Source organism: Denticeps clupeoides, chromosome 10, assembly GCF_900700375.1.
Source record: "Denticeps clupeoides chromosome 10, fDenClu1.1, whole genome shotgun sequence".
NCBI classification, from domain to species: Eukaryota; Metazoa; Chordata; class Actinopteri; order Clupeiformes; family Denticipitidae; genus Denticeps; species Denticeps clupeoides.
In genome coordinates, this window is record NC_041716.1 from 14521462 (window position 1) to 14540935 (window position 19474).

Below are 19474 nucleotides of genomic sequence, written 5' to 3' on the forward strand. Positions count from 1 at the left end.
GGATCATGTTCTATCTAATTGACTTGCAGGTTTAGCATCCTGTTAAGACCAGCAGAAAGTCTGTCCGCCAAGGTGGGCCACTGTTCTCCAAGGTAGTGTTTCCTGTTTGAAAAGTTAAACCACTTGTCACATTACATGAGACACAATACAATGCATATGAGTGAAATTCTTGTGTGCAAAGCTTTTCACACAGCTGTGGTTTCATAAACCATAAGCATATATGTAAATAATAATAAATTATGCACAATAAACCTATGTACATACTCTATTATTTTTTAACGAATTGTATTGTGCTCTGACAGATTGCGACCCTGACTAGGAATAAGCTGTGATGGATAGTAAGGCAGTGTTGTGGGCATTATTTAACCACCAAGCTCACCGTCTTTATCATAAGAAACAAAGAAATGCATAGATGGCCTAATAAATATCTTACTCCTCTCAAAATCAGTGTCATGATAGGTGGGCCACAAGTGACCTGGGGTAAAGACATGCTGAACTAATGTTTAACATCAGAGTCCTTATCATGGAGGAACAAAGATTTCACACTGGTTACCTTAGCGACCTGCTCATTCACTGCAGTCAATTTCAGAGCGAACACTATGCACTTTTCCTGTATATTGCAGTTCTTGCCACTGTGCTCAGTGCAAATAGTAGGCGTGGTGAACACAATTACTGTGCATCACCCTCACTACCACCATCTTGCCATGCACTGAATGAAAAGAAAAACATTAGCAGTAGCTCTGGACATTCAGACACTGTAATATTGTATTATTGTATTACAATATTACACACTACATAAAGAAATTAATGAATAAATAAATGTATAAATAGACAACAAACAAACAAATGAATAAATAAATACATGAATTTTAATGTTTTGGGGAAAAAAAGCACTCCTCACTTCCCATGCCACAGAAATGAAACATATATGTGTGTTGAGCAATTAGAGCGGTAATCTGGCCTGAAAAGTTAGGCCCAAGCCCGATAGAATTTGGCCCAACCCTGATCAGTACGGCTTTTTAAAAGTCCAGCTTTCTTTGCATGTGTTATGAGCTCTATGCTCCGTTTCACCTCCTCAGCCTTATTCATTTTATTTTTTTAATTATTGCTTTAGCGATATTTAAAAGCGAATGAAAATAACAATTAGCACTAGTATAGGTACTTAAATATCAGTTTTGCATCTGCTGGTTCTCGGAATTCGCTGGCAGACTACAAAACTAGAGTATCAATACCAGTGCTAATTGGTATCGAAATTGATACTAAATTTTAGTATTGCTTTACATTTAGAGCATTTATCAGATGCCCTTATCCAGAGCGACTTACAGTCGGTAGTTACAGGGACAGTCCCCCTGGAGCAACTTAGGGTTAAGTGTCTTGCTCAGGGACACCATGGGATTTGAACCTTGGTCTTCTGGTTCATAGGCGAGTGCGTTACCCCTAGGCTACTACCACCCATATTGATTAATATCTGAAGGTCAGTTTTTTTAATAATATAAAATCACCAGGGCAGCAGCCATCCTGCATATATTTACCTCGTAATGTAATTACCTCCTTGTAATTACTGATTGTAAATTGCTTTGGATAAGTGTGTCTGATAAATGCTGTAAATGTAAATTCACTGACTGATTTGGACCAAAACAAACAAACTATGGTGTGAAAGTGCCCTACGAGCCACTGTTTCTGAGCAATGTATGTGTGTGTTGTTTCCCCACCTTTTCCTTTGTTTGGCCTTAAACTGTTGCTGTTCCAGAGCTTTCCTTAATGTGTATACCAGCATGCCAAGGATGCCGCAGCCCCTGGAAGAAAGGATCTTCTCTGCACAACCTGGAGTCACAGCCGTCTACAGTGTGAGTTACAGCACCACACACACACACACACACACACTCCACTTCAACTCTACATATTTAGCCCCTTACTCTTATACTTCTTTCAAACTAGCCATAGACAGACCAGGGTTAATTGTTGGTCCTGACATTTTAGATCTCAACCCTGGTGATATTATTGAATTAGCAGGCTGATTGAAATGGCTGCACTGACAATGGAGTTGACATGAAATTGCATGATAGACAGATGTTAGAGTTTGAAAAACAACAAAAAAAGGTCAGTCTCCACCAAAATACTACTGTATTTTAAAACCGACTCATATAATCAGTGTAGCAATTATGTGTTAGTTTGATTTGTATTTAATTTGTATTTAAGGTTTCCAGATCACATCTATCTCAACACGAGTGATGGTGCTCCTAATAAATTAATCTAATGGCAGTAATTGCTAGGCTGTTTACACTAGCATATTGTGCATGCCTATGCAGTCGCATTGCATGTGTCAAAGTTATATGCAATGTTGGGTTATATGAGACAGTGAATGCATGGACTCTCAATTCAAATGATTTATTTCATTTTGACATAGTCACTTACAAGTTGCACAGTGATAGGGCTGTCCAATGTTGGAGAGTAACAAGTTGCAAATACCAGTGTTACTCAATTTAATTACTACAAAAATACAAATACTGCACAAAAACAATAATGTGATTAAACAATTGGAAATAACGTCGTTTTTTTCAACAAATATTAAGAGACAGTTTAGTAGTTTTTAGTTTAGTAGTTAGTTTTTAATTTGTAAACCATATTTGGTCTTGTTTTTATTCGTCAACAATATTACATGATTCTGTTAGATTGGGTTGTCACATGACCTGCATTTATGTTGCATTTATTTCACGTTTACGAAGATCTTACTTTTCAGTTTGTTAACTGAAATAATGAGGTATAGTTACAAAACGCATTATGCGGTGGTAGTAGTCTAGTGGGTAAAACACCTGCCTATTAACCAGAAGACCCCAAACCAACCATAAACTTCCTCACACTATTCAGTTCTCTTGAACATTAAATATTTATTTTTAATTAGGAATGAAGTCTAACCTTGAGGTGGCTGTTATTATATTATCTTTATTAAAATGTTTAGTACATCTATATAAGGTTAACACTTCCAGGTTACACAATTTCAATTTACAAAAGTAATCAAAAATGAACAAAATGTAATAAAATTATATGGTATCTTTACTATTACATTTTAATTATGTAATAGGCTAACTTGTAATTGTAACAAAATACATTTCTAATGTAATCTTCCTAACACTGAGGCTGTCAATATGAACATGTTACTCATTGCAATTAATTTATTAATATGTAATCCGTATGAAAATAAATTTATTCAATTAATGGAGTTGCATTTCGTTCACTTACCTATGACATGGATCAAAAATTCATCCTCTGTCTGATGAACTGGTGTCTGACTCATATTTAATCTATTATCCCTTTGATTGGTATGAATAAAATATTACAATATGATTCATTTAACTGTTCAGTTTTATAATTGTTCACAGACCCGTTTTCCTAGTGTGAATTTTGTATTTTTAAATGATCAATGTGCAGGGTGGGTGAGCTCCTACAACACCAGCCAAATCGTTTGAGGATTTTATTTCATTTTGAGACTTATATTTCACCAGAAGATGTCATCTGTAAAGCTTCTCATGGCACATTTTATATCTTTCAAACAAGTTTAAATGGAACTGATTCCCTCCTTTATTTTACACAATTTCCAGACCTGAAAAAGCATGGAATTTTTTTTTTAGGGGGGAAGGGTTTGTGTATCCTTATGTCATAATGCAGGTAAAAAATGCCAAGATCATAAATTCACTTCCAAGACGGGGAAAACCAGGACAGCTGTACAGACTCTTCTGTTTATTGCTGTAACACTGCAGTCTTATTAACTCCAGTCACATCTTGAAAAGATCTTTGTGCATGTGTGTCTGGGCCACACTGTAAACACTGCATGCACACACAGACACACACACACCACACTTCCCTTAAAGATCAGTTGTATAATCCCTGTTAAGGCTATACAAGTAGGTGTCTATTCACCACAGCGTCTTTCCTATCATCTGAAGGTGTCTGCGCATGTGTGAGGGATTGTATTATACATGTATATTAGTTACAGGACAGGAGTAGATCTATTTAACTGGTTCGGTCAATGGTTCCTCACATTATTCAGTACAAATCACATGAACAGACATGTAAATCTATAAAATATTAGAATGTTATATCTACCATGTGTTCCCAACGTATAAACTTAGTCTTACAGTTTTTGTACTATAGCGGCCAAAACTCTTGTCTGTGTTTTATAGCAAACGCAGATTATTGACTGACTGATTGACTGTGTGTCGTACTGTGCAGGTTAGGCCACCTTGGGATTAAAGCAACAGAGAGTAGAGAGGAGACTTTGATCTGCTGGCATTAAATGTGCAGCGGATCTGTGCAGGTGTGCGTCTCGGCTGGACCTGATCTGATAATCTGCTCGTTGTGTTTTCCCCATCTTGTCACGGCAGTTAGACCCAGTTTGAGATTCCAATGGTGAGGTTCATGTTGAGTTGAAATGGACCTGGCGCTGGAATCGCGGCTGCGAAATTGGCCTCAGTAGGTATCTGGAGATCGACTCGCTGCCGCAGGATTGGTGATGCTGGCTTCAGGAATTTATAAGTGATGCCCTGAGCTGGCATCCATCCCAGGAAAAGTGGAACAGTAGAAAACTCTGTGGCTTCGCCCATTCTTGCCAGGAACAAAGCCCTCCTTCCGTTGTTTAACAGACCTCTTAACCCCTCCTGCTGTTCTGCAGTGAATGCGAGAGGAAGATTTAGTTAGCAACATTTTGAGTTGCATTGCAGCGAAGTGCTGATACGCCTCCTCACCATATATAAACACATCCACCACTTCACCTCCAGCTGAACCTCTCTTTTTATCATCCCTGCAGCCAACCAGTTGGAAGGAACCATGCATCTGTCTCCATGCCATGCCTTTTTAGCACTTAAAACCATAAGAAAATCCTGCTGAGTAATGGCGCTTTCACACCTTACACTGTGTCATTTTCCTCTTGGTTCAGGTTCCTTTCACACGGGGAAAAACAATCTTGAGTTTAAGCTCCCTAAATATGGCCGAAAACCTCCTGGTACTGATTGTGGGTCCTGCTGCCTCGACTAATGTAATCGCTCTCCCACCATGGATCATCAAACCATTAAGCATGTCTGGTCTTCAGTCGACCGAAGAGAGCACATCTCCCGGGTCCTTACATTTACACTTACACTGGTGTTTGCCAGACACGCTTATACATCTGGGTTTGATACTGGGGTTGCCGAGTTGTGGCAAACATGGCTCAGTGGCAACAGATTTTATTATTTTGTGTGTGTGATTTAAAATGTACGTTGCTGGTGTCTTCCTTGTAAGTCGCTTTGGATAAAAGCGTCTGCTAAGTAAAGTAAAGACTGAAGCTTGCATGTTAAACCTTGTCTTTGACTGGAGAAAAATGAATGTTAATTATAATACATATTATGTATTTAGATATCAAGTTTGTTTAGAATGACCTTTCAGAACTAAGTAAGATTCATGACATTCAGACATTTCTTGTCATACTGTTAACTTCTTAAAAAATAATCTTCCCCCGTCATTCTGGGAATAAAATTGCGGTTTGCTTTGCATCAGGTACAGAGAACCCCAGTTCCACCCTACACAGCACACGAAATTCCCAAGGCACACCCCAACCTAGCAGCCACACCCCCTGGCCACGCCTCTTCCCCTGGACTTTCTCAGGTATCAGTCTCTACAGTGTCCTCTGCGCACCTATACGGCCACCCGAAAGGCTGGGAGGCGGGTGGAGCGGTAAGTAAAGTATTTTCTTTATATCCCAATCTTGCCCTTTCTTTGCCTGATTTGTGTGTCTGAACGCTGTCGGGCTGTTCATCGGTAGATTTGTCATTCTTCAAGAAAAGAGAAGGGTGTGGCTTGGGGGACAATGGAGTTCATTCCACCATGAACAGATACAAGACTAATAAAAAAGAATAAATAACACCTTCTAACAGGGTTTCCTAGTCTTTCATTTGCCTCACATTTTAGTAACAGAATTCAGGGACTTTTTTCGCGTTTGTTTACGTCACAACTTGACACATGACTGTTTAATCCAACTTTAAAAAGTAGCAGCATTTGCAGATGGAGCTGGCCAACAGCGACTTTGTTTAAAACCATGAATTTATTTTATGCTCTGCAGCCAGAGACTACTCAAATAAAGTGGGGCAAACCCTGTGTGAAGGTTTGAGTTTGGATATTGTGTGTGGTCTATTAGTTCCTTTTTTAAAATGTTATTTTTAAAAATAAATTATTTTATTTAAATAAGATCACACTCACACACAGTCTAGTGTGCTGAATTCATATTCTGGAGCTGGAATAGTTGTCACGGTGACTCAGCTGTTTGGGTCTGCCGTCTGCCTGCATGCTGGGATCACGTTCAGCTCCACCGACAGTCACACAGAGACACACCCGCCCCCACGCTGCATCCAGCCACGCCCCCCACATCCAGCTCCACGCATGAGACAGAAAGGGCTATTAATAGGGCCTGCAATTAGCTTAAAGAGTGCCGCAATAATGACCTTCACCAGGCCCAAACGCATGTGCGTACACACACACACACCTACACCTACACCTACACACGTGGCGGTGGAGGCTAAGCTGGCATGCGTAAGAGTGGTGGATTGGAGCTGGTGGTGTGTGCAGCACTATAATGTTACAGGCTGGGATCCAGTCCAGTCTCAACATCTACCAGCCAGCTCCTGCCACAGCTTTATTTCTGTGTGTGTGTCTGTGTGTGTGTGTGTGTTTGATCAGCTAACTCCCCCTCTAACCGTCCTGCATCTCTCTCTCTCTCTCTCTCTCTCTCCCTCCCCATCACTGTCCTCTCTCCCCTTTTCTGTTACATCCTCTCTCCTCTCCCCACCCGCAGCCTCCGTATCCAGGAGGGCAGAATGCTGCCACCGCCCCGCTGGTCTACTCTCCACCGACGCAACCCATGAGTGCCCAACCTCAGAACCGGCCGGTAAGTGTCCCGCGCTCGCCGGGGGGGCTTTTACAGATATACGGCCGACTTAGTGGTGGTCATGTTCCAGGGCTCTGCCCCCCCCCCAGCTGTGTGTCTGTGTGCAGTGCAGTGCTTGCAGTTTGGATAAGGTGCGGTCCTTGCGTTGTGCCTGGATGGTTTTTTGATGTAATGAAACGCACTCACTCTGTCCCAGCGCTTGCAAGAAGGGTGTGGCACACATGCACACAGACTCCCATGATTCACGCACGCCAAAGCAGTTCGCTTTTTAGTGACTGTGCGTGCTTGTGTGTGTGCTATGTATGTCGTTCGTTGTTGTTTTCATTTTCTCATCATCTCTCTCTCTCTCCCTCCTCCTCCGCGCTTTGCTGGCTGTTCTCTCCTCCATTTCCACCCCTCTTTGCCACAGTTTGCCCCCGGGCCTCGTCCTGCCCACCACCAGGTAATGTACCTCCTGCACCTGCTGTCACACCTGCTCTGTTTGCGACTGTGTTGCTGAAATTGCGTGTTCAGTATTATACGCTCCAGTATTTTCTCAGTGGGAATTTCAATCCAATTAGGCCTCTGTGGTGCTGAGTTCTTGAAAGAGGCAGATCTTTGTTAGAATTTTTGTTTTGTGGTCAGTTACCAAGACGCATGTCTGTAATGGAGAGTGCAGACTGAAGCATGGCGCTGATGAATCCTTACAGGCTACTGATCTATAAAGCCCCACCCCCATCCCAACCTCTCACACCGTCACCTCAATCACTGTCCACCTTCACACTCAGACGAGCAGGTGACTGCCACGATACTTCTGCAGTGTCATTATAATGACTGAAGTCAGGATATGATGTCAACGCTGTCATCCACTGAAGGCTTCAGATCAGTTTACAACTTTTATTTACGAACTAATTTTATTATTAGTTTATTAGACATGCACACATACACACACATACACACACACAATGATTTACTATTCCCTCTTGGCTAGTGTTCCAGTGTTTCTGATGTCTTATTTTCCACCCTTACGTATCGTAGTGGGAAGACTGTGTGGTTGTGTGTTTGAGCAAAACCAAGTGCTTCTGATAGCTTACCTGTGTTTCTCTAGCCTACATGGCATGAGTCCTACAGCTCACGCTCACAGTGCAGCAACTCTCCTGTGTTGAGGAGAGCATTTCGGTGTCGGCCTTTGGGACATTCAGTAGGGCGTGGCCTGAATCTGAGTTTGGGATATAGATATTAAACATTTTAAGAAGAGTAATTAGACCAGTGAAAATTCAAGATCAGCATTTTGCTATAACATACTGTACACAGTGCATACTGTACTGTTTGTGCACTTGAGCTGCAGCGACGCGTTTTGTGTGTTTGTGTGTGTAATATTGTAAGGTCAGTGCTAGTGTCCAGTTAGCCAGTGTCCCATCAGCATATCCTCTTTTTTTCCTGCTTCAAATCTCAAGGGAGGATTGAGAACCATTCAGGTAAATCTCTAGAAATGCATGAGTAATGCGTTGCCCCGCCCACTTCACCACAGGAATCACAGGGCAACTGACTCTCCACCAATAACACTTCTTTTCTTTAGATTTATTTTGTAAAACAAGATATTTTGTCTTTTGGTTATCAGGTTTTCATTTCCTTTCTACATCCGTTCATCATCACCCCCTTAAACCTCCAATATCTGAAACGTAGTTCAAGTGCATGATTAATATGTTCAGTAAAACAGTATCTCCACCAAAACTCCCATCTCTGCCATCCATTCCAAAGTGCCCAACATCAGTTCACACAGATAGGAGTGTTTTTTTTTCCATCTTGTAGCATGCCGATTAGAGTGGGAATGTACTGCTAGCCCGTTAAAGCTGTACTTCCTACTCTGCTTTTTCCCAGTTTTTCCCAAGGACCCAGATGCAGCCGGCACGGCCAACCATTCCAGGCAACGGTCCGTCTTTACGGGCAGCATCGCAGTCGCCCGCACCAACGGTGTACCCCCCAAATCAGCCCATAATGATGACCATGACCATGCCTTTCCCCTCCCCTCAGGCAGCACAATACTACATCCCACCGGTCAGCACAAACAAGTCGCATCGCTTGAGCGTTTTTTCCGTATTTGCTGCCAGCCAAAATCCATCTGAATGGCTTACGTACAACGACCTATGTCATTTGTTCTTTGCCCACAGTATCGTCATGGCGCACCGTACGTAGGTCCTCCACAGCAGTATCCAGTACAGGCCACGGGACCCAGTACTTTTTACCCAGCGCCCAGTCCTGCGGAGTTCCCAGCTCCTTACCGTGAGTCTGCCTCTCGCTTTTCTCCCTCCCAAGGTGATGCTTTGTGACTTCCCATCTTACTCTTGTTTTCCCAGCTGGTCCGCCATATTACGCTAGTCAAGCTGTGTACACACCCTCCACACCCATTATAGTGCCTACACCACAGCAACCTCCACCTGCAAAGAGAGAGAAGAAAACAGTGAGTATTCGCCCATGACGAGTACATAAATCTCCAGCCGTTTACACTACAGTAAACCAGTAAGTTCCAGTCAGGGCCGTGATCGAGGTGGAGGTGGACGGTGTTTAGGAGGAACTCTAGCATAGATTCTGCTGCTTTAGTCATTCCGGCTGTCTCTTGTGTTGTTGTCCTCCAAGATCCGAATCCGAGACCCCAACCAGGGTGGCAAGGATGTCACGGAAGAGATCTTGTCGGGGTTGGGCGGGAGCAGAAACCCCACCCCTCCTGCTGGGAGACCCTCATCCACACCCACTCCACCTCAGGTAAGAGCTCCAGCACAAATTAATCTACACACAAAAACTCCTTTTCAAGTTGTTAAATAAAAATTGAGGAATTTTCCAGACATGCACACACAGCAGCTTGCTTCTCCTCATTTTTCATAGAAATCTGGTCAAAATGGAGATTGTACTGCTACACAGCCAACAGCGTACCATCAATATTTCAAACTGGCAATCCAATAAGCAGGTTTGGGCCTGGAAGGGACTGTGATTTATAATTTAATTTGTGATGTAAGTCAGGCATAAGTAAAACGTGTGAGTCATTAGCACATGAGGTAAAATCAGAGTATTAACTCGCTACCTCGTATCTGAAGCAATAAAAACTACTACAAATTTTTTAGCAATTTTATATCTCCCATTCTCCTTTAGCTTGAATGTATACTGTTACATTATTTGGGAGTCTAATGCTTTTGCACACCTACTATGTGAAATATATTGTAAAAGTAGAATTTCCTGGAAGATTTGTGAGAAGTGTATAGGTTTGAGTTGATGATGTTTCATTATTTCATTAAAACTGTATCAAACCCATCTTCGTAATTAGTTACAATTCCACATCCAATCAACACCAGACAGTGTTTAAGTAAAGACTCTTTAAAGGCTTTAAAAAAGATGTCTGGCCTCTGACTGAACAAAACCCTTTGTCTGAGACACAATTGTAACATTTCTGTTCCGTTTATTTGTTGTTGGAGGAACACTTACTGAGCATGACTGCAACAGTTTAAACCCTGATAGTTCGGACCGCTGTTAATCATAGATTGCGACTTCACAATTTGAAACTGCGGTACCTGAACGTGTTACAGTGGTACAGTTGCCATTTTTACTTGTTCAAACATCACACTCTGTGTCTGATTGCTGTGGTGTGTGGACACTGATCGGCTCATCAGCTCAGGCCATCAGCTCCAGCTCTTCTCTGCCTTATGGGTGTGTATTGGCAAAGAGCTCACGATACAATTATGTGTCACGATACAATTATATCATGATACTGATATACAAGATACTGTGTATGATCTGTCTGGATCATATTACATTAATCATTCAGCCAAAACAAATCAAAACCAATTATAGGAGAGAATTTGTATATAAATATATCGATATCCCTGTATCGATACAATATTGGCATGTAAAATATCATGATATACTGCTAAATCGATATTTTGTAACACCCCTTCTCTGCTGTGTTTTTTATCTTGCTCTTGTAAACCACGGCTCGAATCTGTGGTCTGGACTGAGTGCCCGGTGGCTTACCCGGCAACCGCTGCCTGCTTGTTGTTATGTATCACAGGCCCAGACTGACCAAACAAATCATTTTCCTTTCGGCTCAGCGGTGTTTAAAAATGAATTTTCTCAGTTTCCAAATGATGTCTTCCTCATATTCAGGCATTGGCACTGAGCTAGAGCTAGAGCTAGAGCTGCCCGTACTTTTCCCCCAGCTCCACGGAGCTTTTAACTGCTGCAACAAGTGAATAGTGAAGAACAGTCACTCTCTTGGTTCAGAGAAACATGGAGTAAATCAAGAGACAATTGAAGGCAACTGTTGCCGATAATGATCTCAGAACAGTGGTGCTGAAAGTCACCTCTGTACCACCTCATAGCATGCCCTGCGGGTACGGGAAACAGTGATAATAGGCTCGTGAAATAGGGTAATGATTTACAATCTGTTGTTGGGCTTGGGGCAGGGGAGCTAAACCTGACTTCACTTGTTCAAGATGATGCCATTTCCATGTTTGTCCCCCCCCCACCTCCCATGCATGTTTCCAGGATGCATACACACCCACCCGGCCACCCACCCACCCACAGAAACTGTTTTGTGATCTGAGTCTGTGTCTTCTCTCTCTCTCGACGTTAACAGAGTTCGTCTCTCCTCTCTTCCCCACTTTTCTGTTCAACCTTCTGTCTGCCCATCCCCACCTCCCCCCCAAACACACACAACCGTCTGCTGCTCCCGACCCGCTGTGTTTTCATCCTCTCTCACGTTTTTTCCTTCATTTTCTCCGTGCTCTCCTTTCTACACTTGTCCCTGCTGGTCCTTGATCCCACCCTGTCCTTTTTGCCTTGTTCTGTCTGTCCATGTGTGTGTGTGTTTGTGCCGTATGCTTGTGTTGCTAGTTTTTATGTCCGCACCCTCATTATCCTCACATTTTCTACCTCAAATCCCAGCAGCCGGGCAGTCAGGTGGACCCTGGGCATATTGTGTATAACGTGGACAGCGCCCAGGTCATCACTCCAGTCGACTTGAAATCAGGTCAGGTGACTTACTCAGTTTGTGAGCTTGTAGTTAGTGTTTGGGATTTTTTTCTGGACGTCACTGTACACTTTGTACTCGTTTTGCTTATTTGTTTGACCTTTTGGATTACGTTTTCTAGAAGACAAGCCGAAACTGGAGTCCGCAGTATTAAAATCCTCATCCCCAGGCTTAAGACCAACGGACCCCCCTGTAGACAGAGGGGAATCTTCTGGTCCTGTCCCAGAATCCTCTGCTCCCGAGAGACCCAAACGTCCAGTTGCGAGCCCAGAGCAAGCCACCCCTGTAGCCCATTTTTCAACACCCACTGCCAGTAAGCCAGTTCCTGTGGCAGCCGAGGCTCCTGGGCCCGCTACAGTGACTGAGGACCCCAGAGCGGCCCCCTCCACCACCCCAGACCTGGAGCAGAGCGAGCCGGACAGTGCCCCCTGCAGTCTGCCCCATAGTAATGCAGCTTCCCTTCCGAGCCCTGATCTGAAGCCCATGAATGGACTGGAGGAGTCGTATGTTCCTCCTGCCTCTCCCACTTGTGTCAGCTCCAGCCTCCAGAACATGGAGACTACGCCATTGATAACTTCCCCCATGCAGAGCCCTTCTCAGTCTTCACCAAGCACAGACTCCAGCCCCAGTGTCCCTTCCCCGGAGGCTGAATCCACCACAGTGCCCTCAGGAACAATGGATGCTCTTCCAGAGACCAGTGTTGCCCTCTCCACCTCCAACACACCCACAGTCACGGCTGCTGCTGCTGCCGCTGCTGATGTTGTTCCTGCTGCCGCTTCCGCTGCCTCGGAACATGTTGCTGTTTCTGCCCCTGATCTCACGCCGCCCCCTCAGCCAGGCTCTATGGAGCCAGATACCACTGAGACTGGGCCAGAGCTGGGGGACATTGCTGAGGAGAAGGAGGAAGCCCAGCAACAAATCAACAGGAAAGGCTTGAGTCAAGGTGCAGTTACCTACATATGATGTTCTGTATTGTTGTCTCTCACTTGTAAACTTCCCCAAACCTCTTTTTTTATGTTTTAGCCACACCTAGTGCACCAAAGACGTGGATGAAGCCAAAAGAAGATACTGCAGGTAGTCAGGATCTGCCTGCAGGCCAAGTGGTGAGTACAGGGTTCTTGTAGCTACAGCATATTGCCACATTTAAAGCAAAATCTATAATAATACAGATGTCTAAGTTGTACTCCCTTTAGTATTTCACTACCTTGGGATAATCCACATAACGTATCTGCTACGTTAATTTTTAATAGGATTATGAGTTACATCTACCTGTCTTGAGTTATCTGTACTTTGCAATAAGGATGCATTAGATTGCAAGCAAAGTTATTTGGATGTGGAGAAATACATATGCATGATGTGCCTGTTTCTGTCAATGTGATTTAAAACAAATCAAAACAATACATAAAAACAAATTTATTACACACAAATTAATTTTTTTAATTGCTCTTGCAAAGTAGGGTTGTTAAAAAAGATTCACAGATATTAATTAATACAAAAATATTGTTGCAATTTTGATACTAATTAGCACTGGGATCGATACTTAAATTGCAGTTACCTATTCAACAGGCATTGCAAGGGGCAGCCCCTTCCCTGGCTACCTGGAGGACCCAATGTGAAACACTTTAAACATAATTCTGCAGCACCAAGGTTGCTAGACAATGTAAAAAGCAAGAGCACTGTCGAAGTATTTTGGTTTGAGTATAGCGCTCATAGCGTGCTCAAAGAAAGCCAGGCTTTTAAAAAGCTCTACTTGTTGGGTATTTATTTGTTTATTTGTTATCTATTTATCAATGTATTTATTCATTTCTTAATGTAGTGTTTATGTGTATATGGTATTCTGACTTCCGTATTCTTTATGTATTAAAGAAATTATTTAAAAGTTACTGTTTCAGGTTTTTTTTTTTTTCTGTGTAGTATCGATAATAGTATTGAGTAACATCCTTAGTATCAGTTTCGAGTTTGAAATTGCAGTATTGTGACAGGCCTACTGCAAACTTAGATCTGTGTTTTAGTGGTGAGGGAAAAGGGAAATCTTATGCCTCCGTGTTGTGTTTTGAAGGGTGTGATTGAGGACTCTGCTGTAGCCTCCGAGCAGCGGAGCCCTTCCCCTCCTCCCCTGACTGCAGTGGTTGAGGAGAATGGAGAGCAGGAGGCGGAACTGCTGAGGAACGGAGGCGAGCACACATCTGAGACGGAGGACGGCGACAGCATCCTTGCACTCACACACAAGCTCCCACGTAGGTTTAAACTTTCTTCAGTGCTGAGACATTCCAGCAAAGTGCGATTAGATCAGCTGACCTGCCATCTCTCTCTTCTGTCCTCTGGCTAGTGGAAGGGGAGCCGAAGCGGCAGTATAACAGAGATTTCCTCCTGGGATTCCAGTTCATGCCTGCTTGTTTGCAGAAGCCTGAGGGCCTTCCCCCCATCTCTGATGTAGTACTTGACAAGGTATGTGGTCATTCTCTGGGAAATTAAACCAAAATGCTAAAATCATTTCTGTAATATTTGCACTTTTACTTCTATGGGTTCTAAGATAATGTGGAACATCATTTAATTTCAATGTATTTAAAAAAGCTGAAGGTCTTCACTACCTCTACTCATTAGTAAAGTAAATTATTATCATAACCCAGACATTCAAAGTTCAGTTTATATATTTTATATAAAATAGTGCACCAGGCTTACTTAAAATATTCGTACTATGCACCACATTTTAACTCTTAGTTCCGGCTATCATGTGTTAAACTTCACAGCACTCGTGTAGCTTTTAGACCAGTAACATCACGCCATCTTGATCATTTTAGATCCATATATTGGTATTGCATAAACATTATTTTATTGAAGTGTTGCCCAATTCTGACACCCATTATGCAATGAAATATTTGCCGCAATAGTTTTGTCTGAATGCTTATAGAGTTCACATAATTTTATTGTGGAATATTCGTTTGAACAAGTGAGACTAGTTTTCTGTGTCCCATGCATCACTTTGTCATAACTTTATATGGAACTACCCAATAGTAAGGCACGAGAGGTACTAACATACACGTCACGCTTGTTCATAGTTCTTACCACTAGTTATGGGCATAAAGTAAATTCAAATTGTCCTATACATCACGTAGAGCCCAATCGTCCTATGGCAGACCTTTAAGGCTGTGACTGATTTGCTGCATACTGCTGCACAGTATTGATGCTTTGCATGTTACATACATACAGATATATGTCTCCAGTATGGAAGCAGTGCCCTACCCCAACTACCGCACCATTCATTTAACAGCCAGTGTCTGACTACTGTTGATTAGTAGCTGTGATGTTGTTGGTGTTTTTGTTGGATTGGTTTGCTCTAATAAAGTGGCCTTATGTTGTATACTGGCTGCTATAGTAATGAATACAGTCAGTCAGGAATGTGGTCAGATCTGGAGAATTAGGCCCTGCTAATGTTTCAGTGTTGAGTGGGACTGAGACAGCGTCATTGATTGAAGAAGGCATTCATTTAATGAAATACATTGTTAATTAATAGTAGTTTATGGTATACAACTCCACAAGTTGTATTTGTAGTAATATGGGTTTTTTTTTAGTAGCTCTGACATCATATAGGTATGACTGCTCCTGGTTGTCCTCAAATGTACATTCAGTGCTGTTTAAATTGGTAGTAAATGTTTCATTTACATTTTTGCAGTGCATTGATATATTTTCCTTTAATTTCTGTTTTTGATCCATCATTTTTGCTCTTCTCAGGTTAACCAAAACAAGCTTCCGCTGAGGCCGGTGGACAACCGGGTCATCTCACGCGGTCCAGACTTTACTCCGGCATTCGCTGACTTTGGCAGACAACTACCTGGTGGCAGAGGAGCACCAGTGAGTCTCATCTGCTTTCAGCTACACCTATTGCCACACAGCAGTCTCATGTGCAAGTAATGTGTGTGTGTGTGTGTGTGTGGGTTTTCGTGCCTCAGCTGCTGAATGTAGGCCTGCGGCGGCCTCCCCCTCGTAAGATCATCACCAATGTGTCCGTAAATGATGACGTTCAGCTGAAGAAAGCGGAGAATGCGTGGAAGCCTGGGCTGAAACGGGACAACGCCGTTGATGACCCAGAAATACAAAGAACTCAGGTAGCACTACGGCATTATCCCACTGCAGGGGTGCCACGCCCTAGTCCTTCTTCCCAGGATTACTCTCTGCAGCACTACTCTATTGTCTGGTTTGTATTGCTGCTATACCGTCTGTGGTACATCATTGTTCTACTAATTATGCAGTGCAGTTGTTCATGGGTGTTGAAAATATAAAGGAAAATGTACACCTGCTAAAAGGGCTGCTAAAAGGGCTGTGCGACCTTTAGAAGCGACCTCACTGCAAGGTCTAATGGAACACAACTGGTAAATCACTTAAACTACTTAAACAAGACTTCACCCTGTATTAATGCTGACCAGTGCCGATGGACTAAATAAGTCCTATATTTAACATTTATCAGACGCCCTTATCCAGAGCGCCTTACAATCAGTAGTTACAGGGACAGTTCCTCCCTGGAGACACTCAGGGTTCAGTGTCTTGCTCAGAGACACAATGGTAGTAATGGTTTGTGGTTTTTGGTTCATAAACAAGTGTCTTACCCACTAGGCTATTACCACGCCCTACTACCAGATCCTGCTGATTGTGTTCTACAACAAAGTGGCAAAAATACCAACAAAAATATTTCAAAATGGGAATGTTGTGTCATTAAAAACAATGTTTTAAAATGTATATCTCTGGTTTAAAAAGATGTCTGTCAGGGATTTGTGGATTAAACAGCTCACATACAGTAAAATGTATCATGTAACAAAAAATCTGTTGCACACAATATAGAGTACATTTAAATGACAAGTTCAAAAATCAATTCATACATTTATCTGCATTACCAAACTCTCTGAACTGCAGTCTAAAACCATTGTTTGTGCTTGGACTACTGCATTATTCAGCACTAGTTTAATGTTTCTCCTGACATGTTTTGACTGTTTGGGATAAAAAGTGACAGTCGCGTTGCATCCTCCAGGATCTATTCCGGAAAGTGCGAAGCATCCTCAACAAGCTGACACCGCAGATGTTTAACCAGCTAATGAAGCAAGTGACCGACCTCACCATTGACACAGAGGAGAGACTCAAGGGTGTCATCGACCTCGTCTTTGAGAAGGCCATCGATGAGCCAAGCTTCTCTGTTGCCTATGGCAACATGTGCCGTTGTCTTGCCACTGTAAGAACCACCCTGTTGAATTGTTTTCATTAAAATGTTTCATTCATGTAGATCTCTAGGTTTGCGATGGGTAGATTTGTGCCAATAGAAACTGAAATGAGTGCCGTTGGGAGTCTGAGCTCAATTTCTTTTTCTCAAGGACCCAGATTGTCACAAATCGAATTGTGAGAACTGAATTAGGAGAACGCGAATTTGCGTTACATTTTTAGGAATGTAAAATTTTAATTTTAATAAGATTGCTGATGAACAAAAGTGAACATGTTTCTGTCATTATTTAATTTGCAGCTCAAAGTGCCAGTGGCAGACAAACCTAACAGCACTGTCAACTTTCGCAAACTGCTCCTGAATCGCTGTCAGAAGGAGTTTGAGAAGGACAAGTTAGATGACGACGTCTTTGAGAAGAAGCAGAGAGAGCTGGAAGCAGCCACATCGGTAAAGCCAGACAGGACCTGCTGCTTCTTTTTCAGGAAGGAAAACTGTACCTACGCCATGCCTGAACATGCTGTATTTCCACATTTCAGGCCACCGAACGTGATCGCCTCCAAGAGGAGCTGGAGGAGGCCAAGGACAAGGCACGCCGGCGCTCCATTGGCAACATCAGGTTCATCGGCGAGCTGTTCAAGCTGAAGATGCTGACTGAGGCAATCATGCACGACTGTGTGGTCAAGCTGCTGAAGAACCATGATGAGGAGAGCCTGGAGTGTCTCTGCCGCCTGCTGACCACAATCGGCAAGGACCTGGACTTTGAGAAGGCCAAGGTTGGTCTCAATGGCTGAGTGGATGTTTTTATGTAATAATGTGCATAAATCAAGCACATTGGAATCAACAAAGAAATATATATAATGTAATTTTTATTATTTATTTTACAAGTACTAAAAAGGTGAGGCAGGGAAAAGGACATTACAGATTTTGTACAGTTAGAATGTGTTTAACATTTTTCGCCAATGCGTAGTATATAAGTGCCACCTTCATTCTTTTCTGGGAATATTAGCGTGAATCAAACAATGACACAAATACTGTTTCTCCCAAAGTTTGCTGCTTCCATTTTTATTATGGCAAGTTGCATATACTTTAGAAGGAATAGGTTGCAATTAATCAGGATTTGCTCCAGAAGTTGATTGACAGCATGTCAGAGCGAATTGGAGGGAAAAAAAAGGGCCAACACTTTGCATAAACTTGATGTAATAGTCAATAAAAGCCATTGAAACTCATAAAATGCTTGTAATTATAGTTCAATACACCTCAGAAACAACTGACAGAATGATCTAAAAACAGACAAGCAGCAAACTTTGTGAAAACCAGTATTTATGTCACTCAAAACTTTTGTCCTCAACAAGGAAAGCTACATGACATTTAGTTGTTTCAGAGTGGAATATGATACGGGTTTCCAGAAATGAGTAGCTACTGGCGCTTAGCTTTTGGAAATCTTCTCCTGGTTTATTTCACACCCCACAGTTGATTCATTTATTCATTCGTGCTGACTGTAGCGTGTATAATGACTCTGGGAATGCCGTTGGGTTCTTCTGTCTTAACTGAGGAAGAATTTAGTGTTCCCTGTTTCCTGTTCGGACGCTACTATGTCCTACACAACAGTCCCTTGCATCCCTGCTGCTGCCCACTGCAGCCTGAAACGCCTGTAGCCTTTAATGCTCACAGTCTGTCCTGGTTTCCCATTAGCTCTCCTTACCAGCCATGAGCATGTAAATGTGCTGCTGCACCACAAGTCGTGCATATATCTTCCAACTGCTTCAGAACAGTCGTTCAGACAGGATGCTTCATTCAGCAATAGCTGTCAGTATCAGATGTCATGAATTATTTAGAAATGGCAGCACGGCTATAATTTCTCTGGGTACTTCACAGGATAAATCCATTAGCACTGTGCAACATCCTGACCTGAGATCTTCACTCACTACCAGCAGTAGTCAAGTATGAAATAAACTCTAGGGCAGAGGTTTGGGCCTGAACGTAAAATGGTGTAGTGATTGGGGCAGTGGTGGCCTAGCGGTTAAGGAAGCGGCCCCGTAATCAGAAGGTTGCAGTTTTGAATCCTGATCCGACGAGGTGCCACTGAGCAAAGCGCCGTCCCCACACCCTGCTCCCTGAGCGCCCGTCATGGCTGCCCACTGCTCACCAAGGGTGAAGGTTAAAAGCAGAGGACACATTTCGCTGTATCGCCGTGTGCTGTGCTGCAGTGTTTCACAATGACAATCACTTCACTTTCACAAGATGTTCATTCAACAAATATTACCAACTGGTTGTTGTGCGGTTAGGTTACTTAACATAACCCTGCTTCATAACCACATGATTGATGTGGTTATGAATCTCACCATGGGATACACCC

General features: G+C 42.7%; 1 protein-coding gene across 5 annotated transcripts in view; it reads left to right on the plus strand.

Moving 5' to 3' along the window:
- The window catches only part of eif4g3b (eukaryotic translation initiation factor 4 gamma, 3b), a 28895-nt gene that overhangs the window by 3250 nt on the left and 6171 nt on the right, over positions 1-19474 (plus strand). For 2 of the 5 annotated variants that reach the window (XM_028993645.1, XM_028993647.1), the window contains exons 2-20: positions 1751-1847; positions 5530-5706; positions 6821-6913; positions 7323-7355; positions 8350-8370; positions 8774-8950; positions 9064-9175; positions 9250-9353; positions 9518-9655; positions 11777-11912; positions 12034-12855; positions 12936-13015; positions 13972-14149; positions 14242-14360; positions 15645-15764; positions 15848-16018; positions 16936-17133; positions 17419-17565; positions 17655-17891. In XM_028993645.1, the coding sequence (XP_028849478.1) occupies positions 1751-1847; positions 5530-5706; positions 6821-6913; positions 7323-7355; positions 8350-8370; positions 8774-8950; positions 9064-9175; positions 9250-9353; positions 9518-9655; positions 11777-11912; positions 12034-12855; positions 12936-13015; positions 13972-14149; positions 14242-14360; positions 15645-15764; positions 15848-16018; positions 16936-17133; positions 17419-17565; positions 17655-17891 (3160 nt within the window). The remainder of the gene's footprint in view (positions 1-1750; positions 1848-5529; positions 5707-6820; positions 6914-7322; positions 7356-8349; positions 8371-8773; positions 8951-9063; positions 9176-9249; positions 9354-9517; positions 9656-11776; positions 11913-12033; positions 12856-12935; positions 13016-13971; positions 14150-14241; positions 14361-15644; positions 15765-15847; positions 16019-16935; positions 17134-17418; positions 17566-17654; positions 17892-19474) is intronic. The other 3 variants (XM_028993648.1, XM_028993646.1, XM_028993649.1) reach the window with 3 other exon arrangements.